Source organism: Pterocles gutturalis, unplaced genomic scaffold (genome assembly GCF_000699245.1).
Source record: "Pterocles gutturalis isolate BGI_N339 unplaced genomic scaffold, ASM69924v1 scaffold14252, whole genome shotgun sequence".
NCBI lineage: Eukaryota > Metazoa > Chordata > Aves > Pterocliformes > Pteroclidae > Pterocles > Pterocles gutturalis.
The window spans coordinates 27,207-48,952 of NW_010115596.1; the positions used below are offsets into that span (position 1 = coordinate 27,207).

The 21,746-nt window shown below is 41.8% G+C and overlaps 1 protein-coding gene across 1 annotated transcript in view; it reads left to right on the top strand.

Moving 5' to 3' along the window:
- LOC104463061 (BDNF/NT-3 growth factors receptor-like) overlaps positions 1 to 21,343 on the top strand; it is a gene marked incomplete at its 5' end in the record, with an annotated part of 44,738 nt that extends 23,395 nt beyond the window's left edge. The window contains 2 exons of the mRNA XM_010075242.1: positions 19,741 to 19,899; positions 20,766 to 21,343. Of these exons, the coding sequence (XP_010073544.1) occupies positions 19,741 to 19,899; positions 20,766 to 20,951 (345 nt within the window). The remainder of the gene's footprint in view (positions 1 to 19,740; positions 19,900 to 20,765) is intronic.
- Positions 21,344 to 21,746: the final 403 nt, after the last annotated feature.

The window sequence follows — 21,746 nt, forward strand, 5'->3', positions numbered from 1 at the left end:
AAAAGCCAAAACACAACCTTTTTCCCTTCCTGTAGTCATCTAAAATTTTCTGTTTCAAATATTTTTTCTTATTTAATAGAATCACAGTTCCATGAGAGGGGAGGCTTACACAAATGCTGCAAACCCTGTAAAACAGTTTTCTCACTTAGGTTAAGTTCTTGTAAGTGACTTGGAAACACTCCTTCTGCATGTCTTTATCTTTTGTGCACCAGTTTGTGCCATAGTAGCAACTCGTGTGTGACAGACATAGTGTATTGAAATTTATAATGGGGCAGTCCTCTTCCTTTTCAGGGCAGTGGGAATTCTGTCTCCTTAGTGGCATGATCAGGTGCAAGACAACATGAAGTCCCTAAAAGAAAAAGTCCGAGCAGAAGTTTCCTTTTGCTGGTCTTAGCTGAAAATGAAGTATCGCTATGGGAAGCAGGTTGGGATGTCCTTAGTTGTCCTGCCCAAGACCTGTCTCACTGTGCTCCCCAACCAGTGCTGCACCAGAACCCCCTGCCCCACAGGAATACTAAGTAGGGCCTTCGTTGGGTATTTTGGGTGCTTCAGCTCCAAAACCCTGCACCACTTCATGGTACAGCGCATTCTGACTTGGATCTGAAGTAAATTCTCAGCATTAGGGTCTGAAGTAAATTTCCAGCATTAAGCTGGTTGGTGAAGTGGTTGGGACAGAGAATGAGAGTTCAAGCATTTGTTATGTCCCTTGCTTAAAAGATCTGCCTGGGACATAATTGGCTCCATCTAGTCTTCAGGAAAGTGCTGACCCAGTCTAAAATTTTTTGAGTGTTCCCCTCAAAGAACAGTAGGGGGTTTTTCTTCCTTGTTTTGTTTGTTTGTGTATTTTTGGGAGCACGCCAGTTTTATTGACCTTGTGAGGGCTCTCTGGATGGAAAGATCATATCATAGGGAACTTTCCTTAGAAAAAATACAGCCAAGGAAAATACAGCCAAGGAGATACTCCATTGGTGGTCTTAAAGTTTACAAGGTGACTGGGTGCACATGAAGGTGTCCTTTGAAGGCTGAAACTTGGGTGCTAACTCGGATTTAAGTGTACACTCCTCTTACCCCAATTATATGCCCAGAAGTCCTCAAGAGGCAGAACTGAGGACAGAAGTGCAGTTCCCATTGCCATACAGCCTAAAGAGTGGTCCAGAATGTATTTGGATGCAGAGCTGGAGTTGAATTAGGTGCCTGCCTAGAAAAGGCATCAGCGCACACAGATGGTGCCACAAAAGGCTGCGTTTCCATGCGACTGCAGTCCTGCGGCTAGCCTGGGTGGCAGGACTGAAAGGCTGGGCACGCAATCACAGCCTTATTGCCCAGGCAGGGGTTGTCCTCTGCCAGCTTCTGCTGTGAAGGGCCTGAGGCCCCCTTGAACCTCTTGCTCGCTGTAATCAGTACTTTTCCTGGCTACAAATTGTCCTTTAGATGTGTGAGTCATGTTGGGGAGTGTCAAGACCCCTTTGATGGCATGCCCTGTGTATGCATTAGGGGTCTTTGATCCAGACTGTAAGTGGATGGGAGGGCGGGGGTTGAGAAACATTTGAAATATTTTGAAGGAACATGTAGGTAGTAGAGGGTTAATCTGTTTTTCCCCTGAATGTCTGCTTCCTTATGCCTGGTACACACTCAGCTTGTGCAGTGCCTTGGCAGAACAGCCCAGACCCGCTCCCACCATGGTCAGCCTTACCCCTTCCCACTCCTCCGCCTTTACACCCCCTCAAGCACCCCCTTTTTTGAGCTTCACCACCGGAATCCTCTCCAAAGGTTGGTACAGCAGGTTCAGGGCATTTGGAGGCTCGGTTTCCATGGCAGCCGGGCTCCTCTGCTCCCAGACGGCAGCTCAGGAGGAGACAGGAGTGAGAGCAAAAGAAAGTCATTATATGTGCCAATTAGTATGCAGGGCCAGGGCTGCTGTGGCAGGCAGTGCTTGCAAAGGCGAGCAGCAGTAGGGGTGCCCTGGCTGCCTGGCAGACCAAGGGAAGATGGAGTTGCAGTCATTTGGTTACAAGCAGGCAGGAGCTGAAGGGAAGCTGCCGCTGACTAGGGCAGCAAGGAGGGTACCACACTCTCGGGCATCATTCACACTCTGCAAGCTAAATGCCCCCAGAAACAGGGAAACCCCTAACTTCCTGTTGGGCAGGAATGAGGACAAAATTATGCATTCTGAAATTTAGTCATTTGATAACCAGTCAGATGTCATGGTGACATTCAGCTGGGGAACTGCAGAGAGGGGAAGGAGAAGGGGAATTTAACTCAGATGAAGATGTATTTTTCTCTGCTGCCACTTAGCTTGCAGCACATTGCAGGATGTGACTTTTAGAAAAGACGCAGCTTGGAGACCAGAGTGTATTTTCACAGGAACAGATGACAGGGCTTTGCTAGATTCCAGTTGTGGTGCTGAGCAACAAGCTGCCCCCTCCTATAGAGCATCCAGTTTCTGTTGGACGTAGTCTTTTTCTTCATTTTTTGGCCTAGTCTGTTTTTTGGTTTGGTTTGGTGTTTTGTGTTTGGTTTTTTTTTTTTTTTTGGTTTGGGTTTTTTTGTTTGTTTTTTTTAAGATTTCTGTGTTCTGTTAGTTGGTTACGATATTTTGTCCTGGGCTGACAGTATTTCATTCAGAGCTGTACGTATTTTATGCAGCTGTACGGCAGCTATAAATGTTTTCTGATGTTTCTGAACAAACAATGCAATGTGACAGTCGGAGATTGCTAGAGAGATTAATTCTGTGGTCATATAAGTGTGCTAAAATATTTGGTCTCTAAAGGGAAAGCATTCTAGGTGTCTTAATAGGACACTGAGTGGTGCTATTTCAGATTTTGATTTTCTTTTTAACAACTGCTGATCACTTTCTCCCATCATTTCACTTTCCATGGAATCTGTATAGAGAAATTTCGGAAGGATTTGCCTATTAATTAGTCATTTTGTTGTTGCTTGTTTTTGTTTAGGCTGTAAAATAATCCATTCCCTTCCCAATACGTGTTTGTTCCCTATAGTATGTTTTAGTGCTTTATCTGGGATCCAGTTGTTTTAAGACATTCTTGTTGATACTGTGTGAAGCTTTGTTTGTTCGTTTTTCTCCTGTGAATCTCTGTAAAACATGCCTTCTCTCAGTACAGATCTTGAGTATCTGAGTTGTACACGGAGCAGTTTTGAGCAAGGGAAGAATTCCTCCAGGAATTTCTCCTGGAAGGAAGCGATAGTAGAAATAATTTAGAGACCAGTGGTATTGCATTGAGCTGCTTCTCATGTCCCTGCCAACCTGTCACTGTGCCAAACTGCCCAGGGCCTGAAACACATTTGGAATCCCTTGGATGTTGGGCTCCCTCATACTCAAAGAGGTGCCACAGCCTTCAGGAAGCTGCCCTCTGAAAGCCTAATGTTTCCTTCCACCTTCTGACCCTCCAGCAGCAGACAGTGCTGAGATTTTCTTAACAGACCTCTGTAGGTCTTTGCTTCACTTCAAAACCAATTTAGAGGATGCACAGTATGAAAAAACATGCCATAGAATGTGTGACCTAAATTGAGTATCAGTCACAATTTATTTTTAATTATCTGAGTACATTTTGTTTTAAGTTTCCATTCAAACTGAAATCTATGGGGAGCATCTGGCTGTTTTGTTTTGCTGGAAAACAACATTTTTTCATTTAAAATTTCTAGCTCAAAACTGTTCCAAATATTTCATTTTGTGAAGATGTTCACTACTTTTGACTGATACATAATCAAAGGCATTTCAAAACATCAATAAATCTCACAAAGAGCAGAACTTCTTTTTTTGACCACTGCGGTTTTGTTGAATAGACTAAGAAGGCAACTGCAAGTAGCCTAGGGAGAAGTTCGTATAAGTCGGTTTGGGTTTCTTGGAAAAAAGTTTAAAGGGAGACATTCTCAGTCCAGAAGAAGTATAAGGTGAACTTTTCTGCTGCCTTGTTGAGTCTTATTCTGTTTATCCTGTCGTCACGCTCTGCTGCTTCTGATACTTCTGAATCACGATATATTGACATGATAGTCAAAAGTCATAGAATCATAGAATAATAGAATCATAGAATCATAGAATGGCCAAAGTTGAAAAGGACCTTAAAGATCATCTCGTTTCAACCCCCCTGCTGTGGGCAGGGTTGCCAACCACTAGAGCAGGCTGCCCAGGGCCCCATCCAGCCTGGCCTTGAATGCCTCCAGGGATGGGGCATCCACAGCTTCTCTGGGAAACCTGTTCCAGTGCCTCACCACCCTCTGAGTGAAAAATATCCAACCTAAATCTCCCCTCTCTTAGTTTAAAACCATTCCCCCTCGTCCGGTCACTATCAGCCCCTGCAAGTAGTCGCTCTCCCTCCTGTTTATAGGCTCCCTTCAAGTACTGGAAGGCCGCAATGAGGTCTCCGCGGAACCGTCTCTTCTCCAAGCTAAACAAGCCCAGTTCCCTCAACCTTTCTTCATAGGAGAGGTGCTCCAGCCCTCTGATCATCTCTGTGGCCCTCCTCTGGACCTGTTCCAAGAGCTCCACATCTTTCTTGTGCTGGGGACCCCAGGCCTGGACACAGTACTCCAGATGGGGTCCCACAAGAGCAGAGTAGAGGGGGAGAATCACCTCCCTCTCCCTGCTGGCCACCCCTTTTTTAATGCAGCCCAAAGCCACTGTGATTCTTCTATCAATCAGAATACAACCATCTCTTCTTTTACAGAGGTAATTCTTTTTTCTTCTTTGTATTGGCAATACAGAACAAAAAGCTCTTGGGCTTGGTTTCACATGTATTGCTTCTGGATACTGTTGCACAGTATAAAAATATCATCAGTTCCTTTAGAATAGTAGAAGAGGTTGACTTCTAGAACCTGCATCCCAGCTCATGCTTACAGATGCAGCTCTATCCTTCACTGAAGTTAGTGCATTTTTCTCTTTCTTTGCATACATAATACCTATTATTCTCAATATTAACAGCGATAGTATTAACATCAAATATTATAATATTATAATATTATAATTTTAACTATTTTTAACTATCTTAATATTAACATATTAGTGATAAGAAGATTTTTCCATTATTATATCATTTTAAAATTAACTACTCTGGAGATGAATTTGTGGCAAATACATTGTATTACTTGGCATCCATCCCAGTGCTAATAATCAGCAGAAAGTGTATACTAGTTCTTCCCTTGCCCTCCAGCTGAGAGCATCATGAGCAACTTTCATGGCATGGCCTTGGCATGGCCCCACAGAGATGAATTTCACCCTTAGTGCTTAAGTATGGTCACAGAATGTAAGCACTGGGCAGAAATAATGAAGATGTTTACGGGTGCTGAACTCGCCAATTGTGTATTTCAGCTGAGGCTTCTTAAAGGAAAAGGACATGGATAGTAATGATAAAGGATCATTGGCCCAGTGTTAGATATTGCAGACGAAATTCCTGGTGCACATGCAGAATGACCAAAAGCTGTACTTGTTTGTCAAGACAAAATGCAAATGTGTTAACTGTTTTGGAGGGAACAGCTCCCTGTGGTGGCAGACATAATCCCAAGAGTCCTAGAAATTTGAGGTTAGTCTGCATGCTGTGGTTCTTTCCCCAGACCTCTGCCTGAGTTTCACCTAGGGAGACCCCAGAGGCTCTCCCCAGGAGGCTGTGCTCCCTCACCTGGGGGAAAGCCCTGTTTCTAGTGCTGACAGCTGAAAAACACAACTTCATCAGAGCTTTCTGACAGCCACCCATGACCTGTGAAATCCCCCAGGAGCAAATGAAAGTTGCCTTGTCTCTTGCCCATAGGGGCCTGTGGGGTCCTGCAGGGCAGTGGAAAGCTGTCTCTGCCTTCAATTAGAGAAGGCACCGGTTCCGCCTTACTCTCTTTCATTCCCTACCCCTCTCTCACAGAGGAAAAACAAATAAGCAAGGACACTGCAGTTTTTGTGTCCTGCATTCTGGAGAGGTGAAATTGTATTTATTATTTTTATTCTGAATATTGCATTCCTTTTGCTGGAGCAGAAAAGGGTTGAGGCTTTTTGTAACTTGGCAGTGTTTCGACCATAGGTCACCTTATGCAGGAACCTGTTAATTCTAGTGGGTATTTACTGAAATAACTGAAAGGCACATGCAGGATTAGGGCTGAAAGAATCTTGCTAGGCTTCAGCCCATCCATAAGGGGTGTGAGTGCAATATGTAAGAGGGTTATGTGGGACATACCACTTGCTCACTGATGACTGCTTGTATGCTTGCTTATTGGAGACGCTTTGCAATACATAGAAAGCTTACTGGTCATCCATTCCTACATGCCCTGGTCTATGGTTGTGACCATATTGCTTTTTTTCCCAGCTCCTGCTCACCATGTGTATTCCTCTCATCCCCCCACTCCCTTTTCTCTTCTGTTATTAATCTTGATTCCCTTCCCCATTCCCCAGGACTAGGCTGTTGAGTTGTTGCTTCGTTTAGTAGCTGCTTCTTCCTTAAAGTGCTCCAGCTGAGCATAAAGAGGCCCTTATTTGAGTATGTGCCCATTAGGGAGAGTAACCCATATTAGGTTTGCTTAACCTAATGTCCCCTAGTTTCTCTAGAGCCAAGGCAGTCTTGGAGAAAGTAACTTCCTCCTGCCATTATTGCATCAGGCCTCTCACAGGAGGACATGGATGTTGAAAGCTGTCTCACCTTAAAGAGTAAGAAGTTGGATGGAATTTTGTTCAGGAATTGTCAGACTTAATTGCTGTCTGACAGAAGCATGGTCTTCATTGGCTCACATATGATACCAATTGTTATCTCTTCAAAACAGACAAAGAAAGTACATACAGCATTATTTTTGGGTTTAAAATGGCTAACTCTCATTTGACTATTCCCTAGCTCAGTGATTCTCACAGAAAACTGGAACCATCTCTTGCTTTCCAGCAAAGGTGTCATATTGACCGTAACAGTGAGATCTCAGTAAGACTTAAGTACCCTTACCAAATACACTGCGGTGCATTTTATCATGCTATAAACATTGTCCTGTGTAAGTAATGTGTCAAAATTAAGTGACATACTTTTTATGATGGAGTCTTCATGACCTTGCATTAGTCCCATTCCTTCACTACCTAGTTCATGGGTCTTAGCAACAGAGCACCCAATCACTCATACAGGGATAACTATGCACAGTGTTCAAAAGAATTGAAAAGCAAATTAGAACAGGTCAAATACACAATTCAATAACTTGGAGGACTTTCATTTAAAATGTCAGTATTCACATGGAATTGCCATGCTAGCAAGGCACTCTCATTTATCAGTGTTAGCTAGTCAGTGATAAGCCAGCTGATAAAATGAATATGGAACAATATTTCAAAAGTTTTCATCTGAAGCAGATGAAAAATGTTCTGAAGTACAATGACTCACAAACAGTATTAGGGCTGTAGTAGCCCACTATCATATAACCAAGTTAAAGTACAGCTGCTATGGTGAACCTATTTGTAATTTTTTACAAGTGTCTAGAAAGAGTGGTGTTATTATTATGTAAGACAGGTGCTGTAAGGGTGTGTAGGACCCTCATGCAGGTCAGGACTTCATTAACCTAGGCACTACACAGGCATAGGTCAAAAAACTAGTGTTAGCCTAATTTAAATATCACTTGGTTTAGTACCAGATTTGTACAGAGATTGATTTGGGAGTCCTAGCCTGAAGTATACCTGAACTGCATGAAACGCTGGGGCTGTAGACAATCTCAGAAAACCCCAAATGAAGTGCAATATCTTGTCTTAATGAGACGTTAATTTCCCAGTTGGCTTAATTTGAATGTCTCCAGGATCTCCTTGAATCTAGGCAACTCTGGAGTCTGGGAATGCTGCATGTAAGATGATAGATATCATCACTGAAGATGATACAGTTGACCTGGAGTTCTAACAATAGAGATCTCAAAAAATTAAATTACTGTCCTAACTACTTCAGTGTAAAATAGCAGCCTAGTTTGTTTTTTTTTTTAATCTAACCTTTGAGCTCTCAGTTTTACTGCAGATTCTACTTTAATTTGAGCAGTGAAACTACAATTACATTTATGCATTGATTTTGAATTAATTATAGTATTACAGCAGTGCGGCAAGCAGAGGACTCAATGTTTAATACGATACTTACTCATCCAGAGAGGAAGGTGAGCATGCATGAGGAAGGAATCACCTCAGTGCTGCATAGTTACAGTAAGGAGCAGCTTCATCCCAGGAGGAGGTAGAAGGTTTTCCAGCATGGATCCACACAGGGAAGTTTCAGGGAGCATTTCTTACTAGCCTGACACCTGCAAATGGTGGCATTTTAGAGGCAAAAGGAAAGATGCTTCATCATCACAGGCAGAATTTACAGCTCAGTGTTGATGTTGAACAAATGCAGTCATGTGAATTCCAAGAGCTGTTGTATACACAACGCTGTATAATGTTTTCCAAATGGAAAATGACAGTGCTGAGAGTAGAGAGGCACTGAAAAGAATTAAGAAAAAAACCCAAAACCAACTCCAAAACAAACAAAAAAAACCCAACCAAATTTGTGGTTCCAAGCCCTCTGCTGGTGTAAATTCTCCCTTTACACCAGTGTAGAAATTCAGCCAAGAGCTATTAAATGATTTCATCACTGCTTGGGCTACACTTTGCCTCTTGTGTCCAAGAACAATATTTTAAGCATGGCTTGAGGAGTAGTTCAACATATGAATTTGATAAAAACAATTTAGAATTTTGCGAGCTCCATAGGAATGAGTAATTTTTTTTTGTTTTGGGAGTAATAGCAGTTACTGGTATTTTTAATTATCACATTGCACACTGTTTGATGGACACCTCGTTTAAGAGCAAATGCCTGTTTTGATTCACAGAATGATGTCATGGTACAAGTGAGGAGACAAAAACTAGAATTCCTGGAAGGAAAACAACAGAAAAAATTTTCTGTTCTACTTTAGTGAAACTTTTCTGTTGTGTTTTCCAGTCTATGTAAACAAATTATGGCCCAGAGAAAGTGAGAAGCAGAAAACATCATCAAGACTGCAGAAGAGAAGGAAAATGAACACAAGAACCTTGCTAATGCCTTGTTTATTAGCATCTGGCTGAGAACCAGCATAATTTAACCTCTCTCAGGTCCCTGCCAATGTGGCTGTCTATCTGCATAGACTTACGTTAGCCTGTTGACACTATGAGTGTACACATTCTCAGTGCAGGCACTGAAAACAAATCAGGATTGTGGTTGTGATCATACTTCTCCCTTGCTCTTTAGGCCCGTAGAGATTAGTCTTCACAGAAAAGAGAAATTGCTGATTCTCTGAAATAGTAAGATTATTGGTCTTCCTTTGAATTTATGAAACTTTGCCTTCTTGATGCTTCAGAGAGTGTGCATCTCTGAACTCTCTTCAGGCAGTCAGTACTTGACAGATTTGATCTGATATGACTTGATCAGCATCATATAGGTAGTCTGTGAACAAGCCAAGATAGCTTACTTATTTCCCTTTTGCACTGATGGTTCAAAACAACCTTTTTCACTTGTGGGAAAGATGTGGTAACTCAGTAGGTTTGCCCATATTCTTAGGATTTGTGAAGCTGAAGATTCTGCTCATTTTGTTGCCCGACATAAGTGTAGCAGTTTGTTAATCTTGGTATTTGTAAGCCATGTGATAAGTTAACCACCCATGGAAAGGAGGAGAGGCTATCTAACAAAATTCAAAGAACTGGAACATCTGAGACATTTCAACTAAAAACTGTGGTGCTCCCATGTGATGTACATTATAGAAAAATTTTGTGACTCAAAAGGGAGAAGTAAAGCTACAAACCAAGCTCTATTGTTCCCCTCTTCTCCTGTAATGTAATTTGACATGACTGATAGACCCAGTCATGCTATGTTAACCTACAGTAAATTTGAAAAAAAAGGTCGTTTTCAGTAAAATAAAAATGGGAAAGGGTTGTGATCTCTAGTACTTGGGAAACAGCTTTCAGACTTGACATCAGGAGTAGAGATTTCCTAGGAACACAAACTGGCTTACGTGGTATGATACTTGGCTTTCAGAGTCTGCCCTCAAGTGACTGCTACTTCTTGATATTGACTGTGCAGTTCAGCTCGCATCTCATCACATTACACCTCAAACCCCCTATTTAAAAAAGCAAACAGAAGTTAGGATTTCAACTATGGTACAGATTTGAAGAGGCCAGTTTTCCAATTCATATTAAAGGCTATTTTAAAAATATCTTTGGCTCTGTTAGCCCAGACTACTTGGGGTTAATATAAAAGTGGAATTTGTTATTTTGTAAACTGTTTGCTTTGAAAATCAGAAAGGCAGTAGCTGTAGTTCATTAATATTGCATTGCAAAATCATTTTGCTGTGGACTTGGAGACATTAGATGATCATCCCAGAGCCTGTGAGGATTTCAACATGAGTTGTTCCAGCTGATTGTCTACTGGGACCTGATATCTCTCTTCATCCACTGGTACAACCAGTAGATACTCATGTGTGGAAATAGTGGTAGGGTACAAGTGGTATAGTGACAACTTTTTGTAAAGCAAGTCACGGGACTACACATGAGCTCAATATTCTGAGTTGCAAGCTGTGCCACTGGAGTGGTCAGTACCTGTATGCTATGGCATAACTTGATATGGCAAATCAGGAGAATACAAGATGTTTTAGAAAGGAGAGGCCAACTGGTTCAAAATGCCAAGTCTTCTGTGGCTTATAGTAATTTCAACTCCCTGCTTTTTCGTCAGGGTCCTGGATTCCTATCTTCAGAAACAAATCTAGATGTTCCCTGAATTCATTGAAATACACTGTTCAAGTTGTCTTTCCTTTCAATTTAGCACAGTATACCTCCTTGTCTTTCACTTAGATTACCATTTATTGTTTAACACTAGATTTTTTTCTCATTTTAAAGGAAAATAAATTATATTTTAAAGGAATAGACTTCTTTTTTCCATTCATATGCACTTCATCCTGGGACACCAAAGAACTGTAATCAGTTACTCTTCAGTGCTGCAGATTTCCACTCAGTTAACTTTCTTTCTGTCTCTCTGATAGGGGACTTTTCTTTTAATCAGAGATCTGAATCACGTCACCTTCTTCACAGCACTCATCTGATCTTACCCTAGGGCACTTCATCTTCCTTTCTTGGAAGAGTAAGTGCTTTGTAATGCAGTAACTACTACAGTTTATTAATTATCCTTTCTATTTGGCTGACTCAATATGATACCGTGTTGTGTAAAACACAGCAACAGATACAGTTTCTATATCCTTTCAGCTTAGCATTTGAAAAGGTCTCGGAAGATGCTGAATTGTAAGATACATTAGGTCATTCACATATTCTAATTCCCTTTGGTATCTCTCCTCTAATCCACCCTTTTGGCAGAATCATTTCTAGCCCTCCATAAGCATGGCTGAGAAGTTTGATAAGAGCTGCATATGGCAACGTGTGGCCCATCTACATGGGAACGTAGGATTAGCTTCTCCAAAGGCCCGTCTAGTCCAGGATGCTCTCACCGTGAGTAACCAGTGCCTGAGGAATAGTATGAAAATAGGTTAAGCATATATTAATATTTCCCTCATGTACAGTCTTAGCCTCCAGGACTCTGCAGCTGAAGTGCTTCCTGGGCCAGTGATGATATCTTTGTGTGTGATAACCCTTGTCAGTTTTTTATCCTCCATGAGTGTGTTTAATCACCTTTTGATCCTAGGTAAGCCTTGGGGGTTGGCAGTATCTTGTGGCAATGAGTTCCACAAGAAACTGAACATTATGTGATAGGGTACCTCTTTTGGTTTGTTTTGAACCTGCCATTTACAAATTTCATTTGTTGTCTTCTGGTTCTTGCATTATATGAAACTCTGAGCAGTTGGCCTTCATCTTCTCCATACTGTTCATGGTTTCATAGAGACTAATGAGAGGAATTTTATCTCCAGCAACACAAAGTTGTTGCACTCTTTGTCACACTCAATATTGAACTCATATAGCATAACCGAAGAGAGGGTTTACAATGTCATAAATGCTATTCTACACGTTGTTTCAGTTTTCTGACAAGATCACTGGTAGAATTAATGAAGAAATTTAGACATAAGCCCCCTTTGAATAGAGATGAACTAAAGTAGGGTGAAAAGTGCAAATGAAAGGACACATCTTTATATTGGCTAGTAATCTGCCTTATTTTATAATTCAGTAACCTCATGTGCTAGAGTGGCATGGCTTGTTATGACTGTGAAAATAAGATATTGCTTTTCTGCAAGTGGACATGGCAGAACTGATGGTGTTTTAAGAGGAAACATTGACTTTGTCTGCAAGGCCAGGGCATGGGAGAAATTAAAATAACAATTATTGACTTTTTCTTGTGTTGAGAGAAACATTTGCCAGCATTTTATGAGGGGGAAAGAGCAGATAGATGTTCACCAAGAGAGAAGAGGTTTTCGGTTTTAGAAATAAGACATGGTAATTTTTGCAGGGAACATTTCTTTGCAGTTATATCATCCTGAGATAGGGAAGCAAGTCAGAAGACCAAAACATAAATAGCAAAAACTAGCCTGAAATGCTGTAATCCCACTAGTATACAGAGTGATTTTTTAGGAGGGAGTGAACGAATTAATCAACAGATATTGCTTGGTTCCAGTTTGACAAACTAAGATCCAGTTGCATCGAAGAGACTGAGTACATGCTTGTCACATGACAGCATATACTACACTGTGTTGCTGATTTCAAGACTTAACAGACTGAATTGTAAAAGATCTGAGATCAGCAAGGCTCTGGAGAAATGCAGCAGTCAAGCCAGATAGCACATTGGGCAGGATCAGGCCTGAAACCCATGGATTAATGATTCAGGTTCACTGGGCTCACAAAGCAAAAAAATTACTTTTATCCTGTTGGCAGAAAAAGCATCACTAGTCTTTAGAGTATGTACAAAGCACTGTGACACATTATTGCAATGTCACTCTGTGGGAATTGCGGGAACCTGGGAACGCGGAACGTAAACGAGGAAGCCTGTTTTCCAAGGCTATGCAATTGGTTGCTGTGCTTTTTACTGCATGAATTCAGAGTAATCAACTATTTAAAGGTAGAAATGGAAAAAAAAAAAATGGGAAAGGGTTATATAATACAATGTCTGCGAAAGCTGGGGGTTGGATTTAACATCCTCTTCAGGAGTGCTGGAACCTCTCCAAATGTGGCCACCAGCATTTAGCAGGAAGAGCAATTACTCCCTGTTCCAGCTTGTCCCTGTCCTGTCATTTGGTCAGCCCTTGCAGCACCCTGCAGCATGGCTCTGGAGCTGCAAAGCCCTCTATCTACCCTCAGTACCACAGCCCCCAGTGCTGCTATAGTAAAACAAGGTTGCAGCTGGCATGCATTGCAGAATGTGGCGAATCCATTCAGCCCTCCCTTTTCGTGGTACAAAGGAGTAAAGCACCAACCTCTTGTGAATTTTTTGAGTGGTCATCTTAGCAACATTTCTTGTATCTTTCCCAAACCCTGGCTTGCATCTTATCTGTGCAGCCCCACATATGGCCTGTTTCTTGCATATCTCTGTAGGTTAGCTTCCCCCAGCTCCACCCACAGCCTCCTGTTTCCAGCAGGAGTACAAGGCTTTATTTGCTTGTTCTTTGTAAGAGGGCATAACCATTTGCTCACAAACATAAGGCAACAGGGCTTTGGGTTCCCATGGCAGTTGGTCTGTAGAAGTTGAAACAGGAACCAGGGCAGGGTGTCGACAGATGTATTTTTAATTGGAATAGGGAAATTGCAGTGACTGCCTGCCTTTACCTTGATGACAATCAGCTGAGGGCTCTTTTCTACAGCAGTACCACTAATGTGCAAGAAGGATAGATGTACATTGGATGGATGGATGGATCAATGGATAGATGTGTGCAGACTCTTGGGCAACAAAAATCAACTTCCACAGAATTTCATACTACAGGCCTGGTTTTCTTCTTAAAACCAAAATTTCTGCATTAGGCAAGCCTCATGTAGTTCTGCCCTGGCTGGCAGCAGCCTGCTTCAAACTGGTGTGGACAAGAGGAGTCTGACTGTTTAATTAAGACAAAACGGCACAACACCTCTCGCTCACCCTCCCCCCCTCCTGGGGATGATGGAGAGAATTAAAAAGATAAAGGGAAAAAAGACTCATGGGTTGAGATAGGAACAATTTAGTAACTGAACTACAATAATATTGGAAATAATAACAATTATGATAATAGTAGTAATATATAAAAATATACAAACGAGTGATACATAGTAATACTGCTCACCACCCGATCAGCAAGGCTCAGCCCATTCCTGGCTAATGATCCCAGAGTAGGGAGAGTCCCAAAACCACAATCCCAGACTGGAGATAATAGCCCAACTCTCCAAGAGACTGAGACCACCCCGAGAGCGGGACTACCCAGAGGGAGAACCCGGAGCAAGAGAGAGAACTTCCGGACAGACACTCATCCATATACTGGGCATGTAACTGGAGCTGTGCTCCCTCCCAGCGTCTCCTGCACCTGCAGACACTGGCACAGCAGAGAAGCTGAAAAGTCCTTGACTGTCTTGGCAGCAACTATAAACATCAGTATGTTATCAGCCTTCTTATCAGCACGAATCCAAAACACAGCCTCACACTAGCTACTATGAAGACAGTTAACACTGTCTCAGTTGAAGCCAGGACATTCACCATTTCTTAATGCCTGTGAAGCAGGATAAGGAATGTATGAGGCCAGAAAGTAAACAAACTTTAGCAAAGTCTTTGGTTAGCTGCTCTGCTTCAAGGCATGGGGCTTCTACAGCAATCCTTGATGCTTGACATTTAAAAATAGATTAAAAAACTGTTCAGTGTTGGCTTATCTGGCACTTTTCAAAGTGCTAAATTCATTTAAGTGCTGAAAGTGTTGACAAGGGTAATGACACTATATTGTCAAAAGTTTTGTAAGTGGAACAATGTAGCTGTTTCCCCTTGGAAGTGCTTCTTTGGAGAACATCATAGTTCACTGATGTGGCATTGCAGTCTCCTCCCTGTGGACAGTTTGCACATTGCAGAAGCTAATTCACTAGGCTTTCTAGATCAGATTCTAGCCCAATATTGCTATTAAAAGCAACTAATAAGCATAATATAAGGCTACAACTGGACTGAGGAGTGCTTGCTTTCATAAACTGACATTTGTAACAAGTACTTCAGTCACAGAAAGGATCTGTAGAAGTGCAATTCTAAATCAAAATGAACCATTCTAATGCAGCTGCTTTCAGGTAAGCATCGAGAAAATATATCATAAAATCATAGAAACATAGAATCACAGAATGGTTCAGGTTGGAAGGAACCTTAAAGATCATCTAGTTCCAACCCCTCTGCCATGGGCAGGGACAACCTCCACTAGACCAGGTTGCTCAAAGACTCATCCAGCCTGGCCTTGAACACCTCCAGGGATGGGGCATCCACTACTTCTCTGGACAACCTGTTCCAGTGCCTCACCACCCTCACAGTGAAAATTTTTTTTCTAACATCTAGTCTAAATCTACCTTCTTTCAGCTTAAAACTGTTACCACTTGTCCTATCGCTCCACTCCCTGATAAAGAGTCCCTCCCCGTCTCTGTGCTAGGCCTCCTTTAAGTGCTGGAAGGCTGTTATGAGGTCTCCCCAGACCTTTCTGTTCTCCAGACTGAACAACCCCAACTCTCGCAGCCTGTCCTCATAGGGGAGGTGTTCCAGCCCTCTGATCATCTTTGTGACCCTCCTCTGGAAGCACTCCAACAAATCCATGTATTTTTTATGTTGGGGGCCCCAGAGCTGGATGCAGTACTCCAGGTGGGATCTCACAAGAGCAGAGCAGAGGGGGAGAATCACCTCCTTCGACCTGCTGGTCATGGGTTTTTTTTATGCAGCCCAGGACACGATTGGCTTTCTGGGCTGCAAGCTCACACTGCTGGCTCATGTTCAGCTTCTCATCGACCAAAACCCCCAAGTCGTTCTCTGCGGGGCTGCTCTCATCCATTCTCTGCCCAGCCTGTATTTGTGCTCGGGATTGCCTTGATCCAGATGCAGGACCTTGCACTTGGCCTCATTGAGCTTCATGAGGTTTGCATGGGCCCACCTCTCAAGCCTGTCAAGATCCTTCTAGATGGCATCCCTTCCCTCCAGTGTGTTGACCACACCACACAGCTTGGTGTCATTGGCAAACTTGCTGAGCATGCACTCGATCCCACTGTCCATGTTACCAACAAAGATGTATCCATAAAATGGTTGTTTTTGCACCATGACAGTTGTAGTGTGGGTTTTAAAGTGACAGCATATTAATTTAAAACTGCAATGCTTTTAAACCTTAGCTAGACTGAATATGAAGTTGTTACTTACCTGCAACTGTAGTCTGCTTAGCACACAATAATTTTAAAATCATGTATGTCAACCAGCACTGCAGTTACAGATGCGTAGGAGGGACTTCATCCTGCAGAATGCCGATTATATTTGAGAGCTGTGTAATACTTGCATTTCTTATTAAAGCATATGCAGAAAGCATCTCATTGAAGCACTCAGCACCTTTAAAGTCTGGTCAGTGTAGTCATGTTTTCCTTTATTGGTCCTTCTTGGAATACACCCCTTAGCTTTGCTGAGAGTTTGGCAACAACAGCAAAAAAGGCACCCTACCCCTCTTCACTGCTCTTATGGCACAACTGTGGGTGCTTGGACTCAATAGGCCAATAAAGATCAAAAGAAGCTTGCACCTGCCTGGCAATTTGTTTCAGGCATTCTGCAAACAGTGGTGTCAAGTCCTAGGCTTCAGTTCAGGAAAGCTCTGAAGCACGTGCTTCCTTTTAACCATATACCTAGAACAGCCCTTAATGCTTTCCTTAGCTGAGTGAGTGTTGACTCAGCACCCACTGATCATTTATAGAGAAGGAAATGTGCATTTAGAAAAGTGCCTTTGACCAGGACCTGATCTGTGCTTTTGGTGTGGCTAAACTGAAATCAGAGTTGAAACTGAAGGTGCTCAAGGTGCTCTTGGACCACAGGTAGATGCTCAGCCTGACAGAGGTGATACTCAGTGTTGCACAGATATCCTGTCTTCATTGCAATGCCATCTGGCAAGAAGAGCACCCTTTATAATACTTCTATTGATATTTTTCAAGGCATTAAATATTATCTTCACAAAGGTGCTGAGGAGTTGATAGTAGCTTTGCCTAAAATGGTTGATATTGGCAATGATAGAGATGGAGACACCTCAGGGCTTCTCAGTCCTGGACAAGTACTCTGCACAGTGAAATCTGTCTTCAGGAATGGAAATGGACACAACTCAAGGAAAGATCATGTGAGAAGAACACCAAAGAGCCGTGTGGCTTGTGCTTATCTGTCAATCAAATTCTTGGTGTCAATAATGATGAGTCAGTCTTGCTGTGACTGCAGAGAAAGACAGCTAGGTTTGTAATGTTACAGATCAGTTCATCGCAGAGCCATCATTTGTGTGCAGTTTATCATCATCACTCTAGAAGTGTGTTGCTCATTTTACTGAGTGACACTGGAAATTCAGCATAGAGTCCTACCACAAATACACTATAATTCTGTAGCAAGGAACCATGGGAAAAGAAGATCTGGAGAATTATGGGGTTTTTGTTAATTGTTATTTCAAAATCTCTGGATGTAAGAAGTGACAAATAAGAAAAAATACGGACACATATTTTATTGTTTATAGCCTTCATTAATTTTTAAGGAATGAGTCAAAGAAATTGCTGAAAAGAACCAGTAGCAGAGGCAATATAATGAGCAGATCTAAGAGCCATTTTAATATTTGATGAGACCAAAAGCTTCTCATCACTAACCATCTTTTAATGGCACTTGCCCTCTGTCCGGGTGTATGTGGCTGCATGTTTATAAGGGACGAACTTTTCTAACTTTCTAATGAAATACATCTTAAGATGGGGGTGATCTGGAGCTGTTCTGTTGCCATGTCTGTTTAGGTTGTGATAAGATGGGAAACTGAGTCTTTGTTTGCATCTCAGCATGTTCATGTGTTACTTTAAACTCTCCACGTCATTAACTGACTTCTCAGTCAAAGATGATTTAAAGTACTGATGCACAGAACCATGCAGTCAGTCTGCCTGCCAGAGGGGTAAGCTGTAACAGAGAGACAAATGGACGAACCTGAGCAAAGCACTTAAAAATGTGTGTCTATTCTCTGTCAATGGAGCGCTCGCATGTTTTTAAGTCAGGTGGAACGCTGCAGGAGTTGGGTCCCCTTTTGAAACACTATGAAACCTGTGCAGAGCAACCCGCATTGAATTAGAAGCAAATCCACAACATGGCTGAGAAGTGAACTCAGGAGCCCTACCTTTCATTCAGCATCGCAACCAAAAACACTCCTCCATTGCAACTCGCATGACATCTCATGTAGAGAGAGAGGAGAAGAAGTTCCTAGTAATATGCCAAGTCTGCGAAACTTTTAGCACGACTTTTTGTTTCTGTGGAGTCAGTACTAGCATTGTCTCATGGTGATGCACAGAACTGGGTTGAGCTCTCACAGCCATAGCTGTGTTTTTGGTATGCTGCGCTAACTCAGAATTACTGACAAATAGCTGAAAATGGATGTTCTGAGTGATTTAGAAATAATGTAAACCCCGACTGAACTTCTGTTGGGTTTTTCTTCCATTTGCTGTTTCAACATGAGAACAAGGAGAGCATTATTTATAACAACAAATATAAAGTCCCACAAGGAGAAATGATATGGTGAATTGACAGAATCTTGAAAGTGTAAATGTGGTTTCATAACTAAATACATTTTCAGACAGGAAAATGAAAGTTAATCAAAAGCGAGGTGTCCTTGAAAAACCTTTCCTTTTTTTCTGACTTCCTTAGAAATATTCACAGCTGTCTTGATGCAAAAGTAATCAGAATGTCTATATATGTATAGCACAGTATCTCAGTAGTTTCACTATTTTAAAAGTACTTGAGTGGATTTCTTTATTCATGTGATCCTGTCAGAATGGGACATATCAGGAACAATAAATTGTTTAGAGACTGGAAATCAGATAATTTTTTTTTAATTTAATTTAAGGTTAGGGAACCTAATTTTAAGGAAGTATAGCATTCTGGAGAAAATGAAAAATGTTCTAAGAGACTTTCAGAAAGGCATTCTTTCAGTGAAAGATCCCATTCAACATGAGTTGATTTAGGGTAGGAGTCCGTGTCTTATGGGTTGTTTATTATCGAGGGAATGTATCCAAAGGACTGATTTTGGTTTTAGGCTGTGTAGGACTGGGTAGTTAATGTGGAACACAATAATTTGATGCATTAACTTTGGAAATTATCATCAGAAAATAGCATTGCTATTCAAAATTAGGATATTAAACCATACAGGTCCTGATCCAAGGCTGTCATGCAGCCAGACCACTGTGTCTTCATGGATTTTGGTTTATATCACTGAGTTTCCAGGAGAATCATCAGTGCAGATTTAATTTCATGAATCTTTTATAGTTTCCTGAGTGTTAAAATGGAGAGTAAAACTAGCCTTATTTAAAGTGGGTTGGTAGGCTAAATTACTTAATAATTTTATAGAGCTTCCTGTTCCTTGGATAGGGTGTGTGCCAAGTCAGTGTTAAAGATGAGTTTGCCCTTCAGAAACAACGTTTTTGGAGATTCTGTTGAGAAACCTGTCATGGTAGTGATTGTTTAGGGGGAGAAGTTTGGACCATGAATCACTAGTTCTTAAAAGCTCCTGCAAGTTAATGATATCACATGGGAAAAAAATAAACTGTGGATTTTCCTTGTTTAAAGTCTTGATGTTCTTGCTTGTGAATGTCTGGAGGAATTATTTCTGACTCTTTCATTTGTTTTTTTTCAGGTTGGGGGTCACACCATGCTGCCCATTCGTTGGATGCCTCCAGAGAGTATCATGTACAGGAAGTTCACAACAGAAAGTGATGTCTGGAGCCTGGGGGTTGTATTATGGGAGATATTTACCTATGGCAAACAGCCATGGTATCAGCTCTCAAACAACGAGGTGTGTGTAATACATTCTCAATCTGCATTGAGAAGACTGGCACAATAACTGTTGGTATAGCTTCTCTGGAGAAGGGACAGTGACAAATGTTTTTAGTAGAGGCAAAACCCCTAATATCAGGTATTTATGGTATTGTCATGAACTTTGTGGTTGAATTTCTTCCTTTTCACCATTTTCTCCTCAGGGTGGATGGAAGTTGTCCAAGCAGAACCATAACAGTTGTAATTTAGCTTTTTCCTTTGTATAGGTTAGGGTCTGCTCTGGGTATTCAGAAAGACCACGAGGCAATGAAGAGGAACTTAGCTATCTCCTGAACAGGCTTTAGGTGATTTCAATTCCGTATCATACCTGTCCTTTTTGCAGAGTGGTTGTCCAAAACCATTCTTGAATAGATCGAAGTAATCTGAAGATCTCTCGTTTTCCAGGCAGTCACAAGTAACTACTTTTCAGAGATTAGCCACAGTGATACTCATAAGTTTAAGAAGGGAAGGAGGGAGAGGCGCTGATTATCTGTGTAAGCAGGGTGAAAACTTAGACTCCTTCTGACATAAGGTGAGGTTGATAAATGGGTAGAGAGAGGAGATATGGGATTACTTCCTGGCCGTCATTCCCTTATGATGGGAAGGGGCAACGTGGGTGAACTTAACATCAATGAAGTTATTTCTCCTTGACAGCTTACATTACAGTGATTTTTCCAGATCACATCCCACTGTTCTTGTGTCTACCTAGAAACGCAGCCCTTGGCAGAGTTGTCTGGGTGACTGCCAACAATGGGGCTGCTGTGGCAATTAGGAATTAACTCTTCCATGGATGACCCCACATAGTTGGCACAGCTGTGCTGATCCTTTCCTTATGATTTCTCCTAGGTGATTGAGTGCATCACTCAGGGTCGAGTCCTGCAGCGACCTCGCACATGCCCCAAGGAAGTATACGATTTGATGCTGGGCTGTTGGCAGCGAGAGCCTCACATGAGGCTTAACATCAAAGAAATCCATTCCCTTCTCCAGAACTTGGCCAAGGCGTCTCCAGTCTACTTGGATATTTTAGGCTAAAGTCTGCTAGCATTTCTTCTTATGGGCTGCGGGAATGAATGTGTTCAACTGCCGCTGAACTCCATTAAAATATGTTCTTAACTTGGACAGTATTAATGACAAAATTGCGGAGAAGCTTTCAAAGGGCAAGCAATGTACACTTCTCCATCTGTAGACACAGTATTGACTTTTAGACGTTACCGAGACCTATCTCCTCCCTCTCTCTTTCTTTCTATTTCTATCATTTTTTCTTCTCTCCTGTCTTTCTAATCAATTTGGCTTCTGCATTATTGTAACTCTGCATAGACAAAGGCCTTAAAAACCTGATCTGTTATATCAGCAGACTTTTCAGTTTGCCCACCACAACTAACAATGCCTTGTTGTATTCATGCCTTTGATGTGGATGAAAAAAAGGGAAAAATATATTTGACTCGAACTTTGTGATTTCTGCTGTACAGCTACTGGGAGTTTCTATGGATTCACCTCAATTTTTTTTTTGCTTTGGCACGTGGGTGGAAGAAGAAGACTGGTGTTCTCTACATGAAGCATATTCCTTGTGGAGATAAAGCCAGATGGAAAGAAGACAGTCTTGTGTGATACACTGTGTGGAGAAACTAGGGGATCAGGTGGCATCCAACCCCCGCCCCCAAAAAAACACAGAAATGATTTGATGGAAGGGAAAAGGGGGTTTAGCACTTTCCCTGAAGAGTCTTTCTGAGAACTAAAGGGATTGTTCAACGTTGTGCTTTGCCAGCACCTTTCATTGCAAGATACAAGTGAAAGGGGAAAAGATGCTGCCTGCACTTCGTACAACTA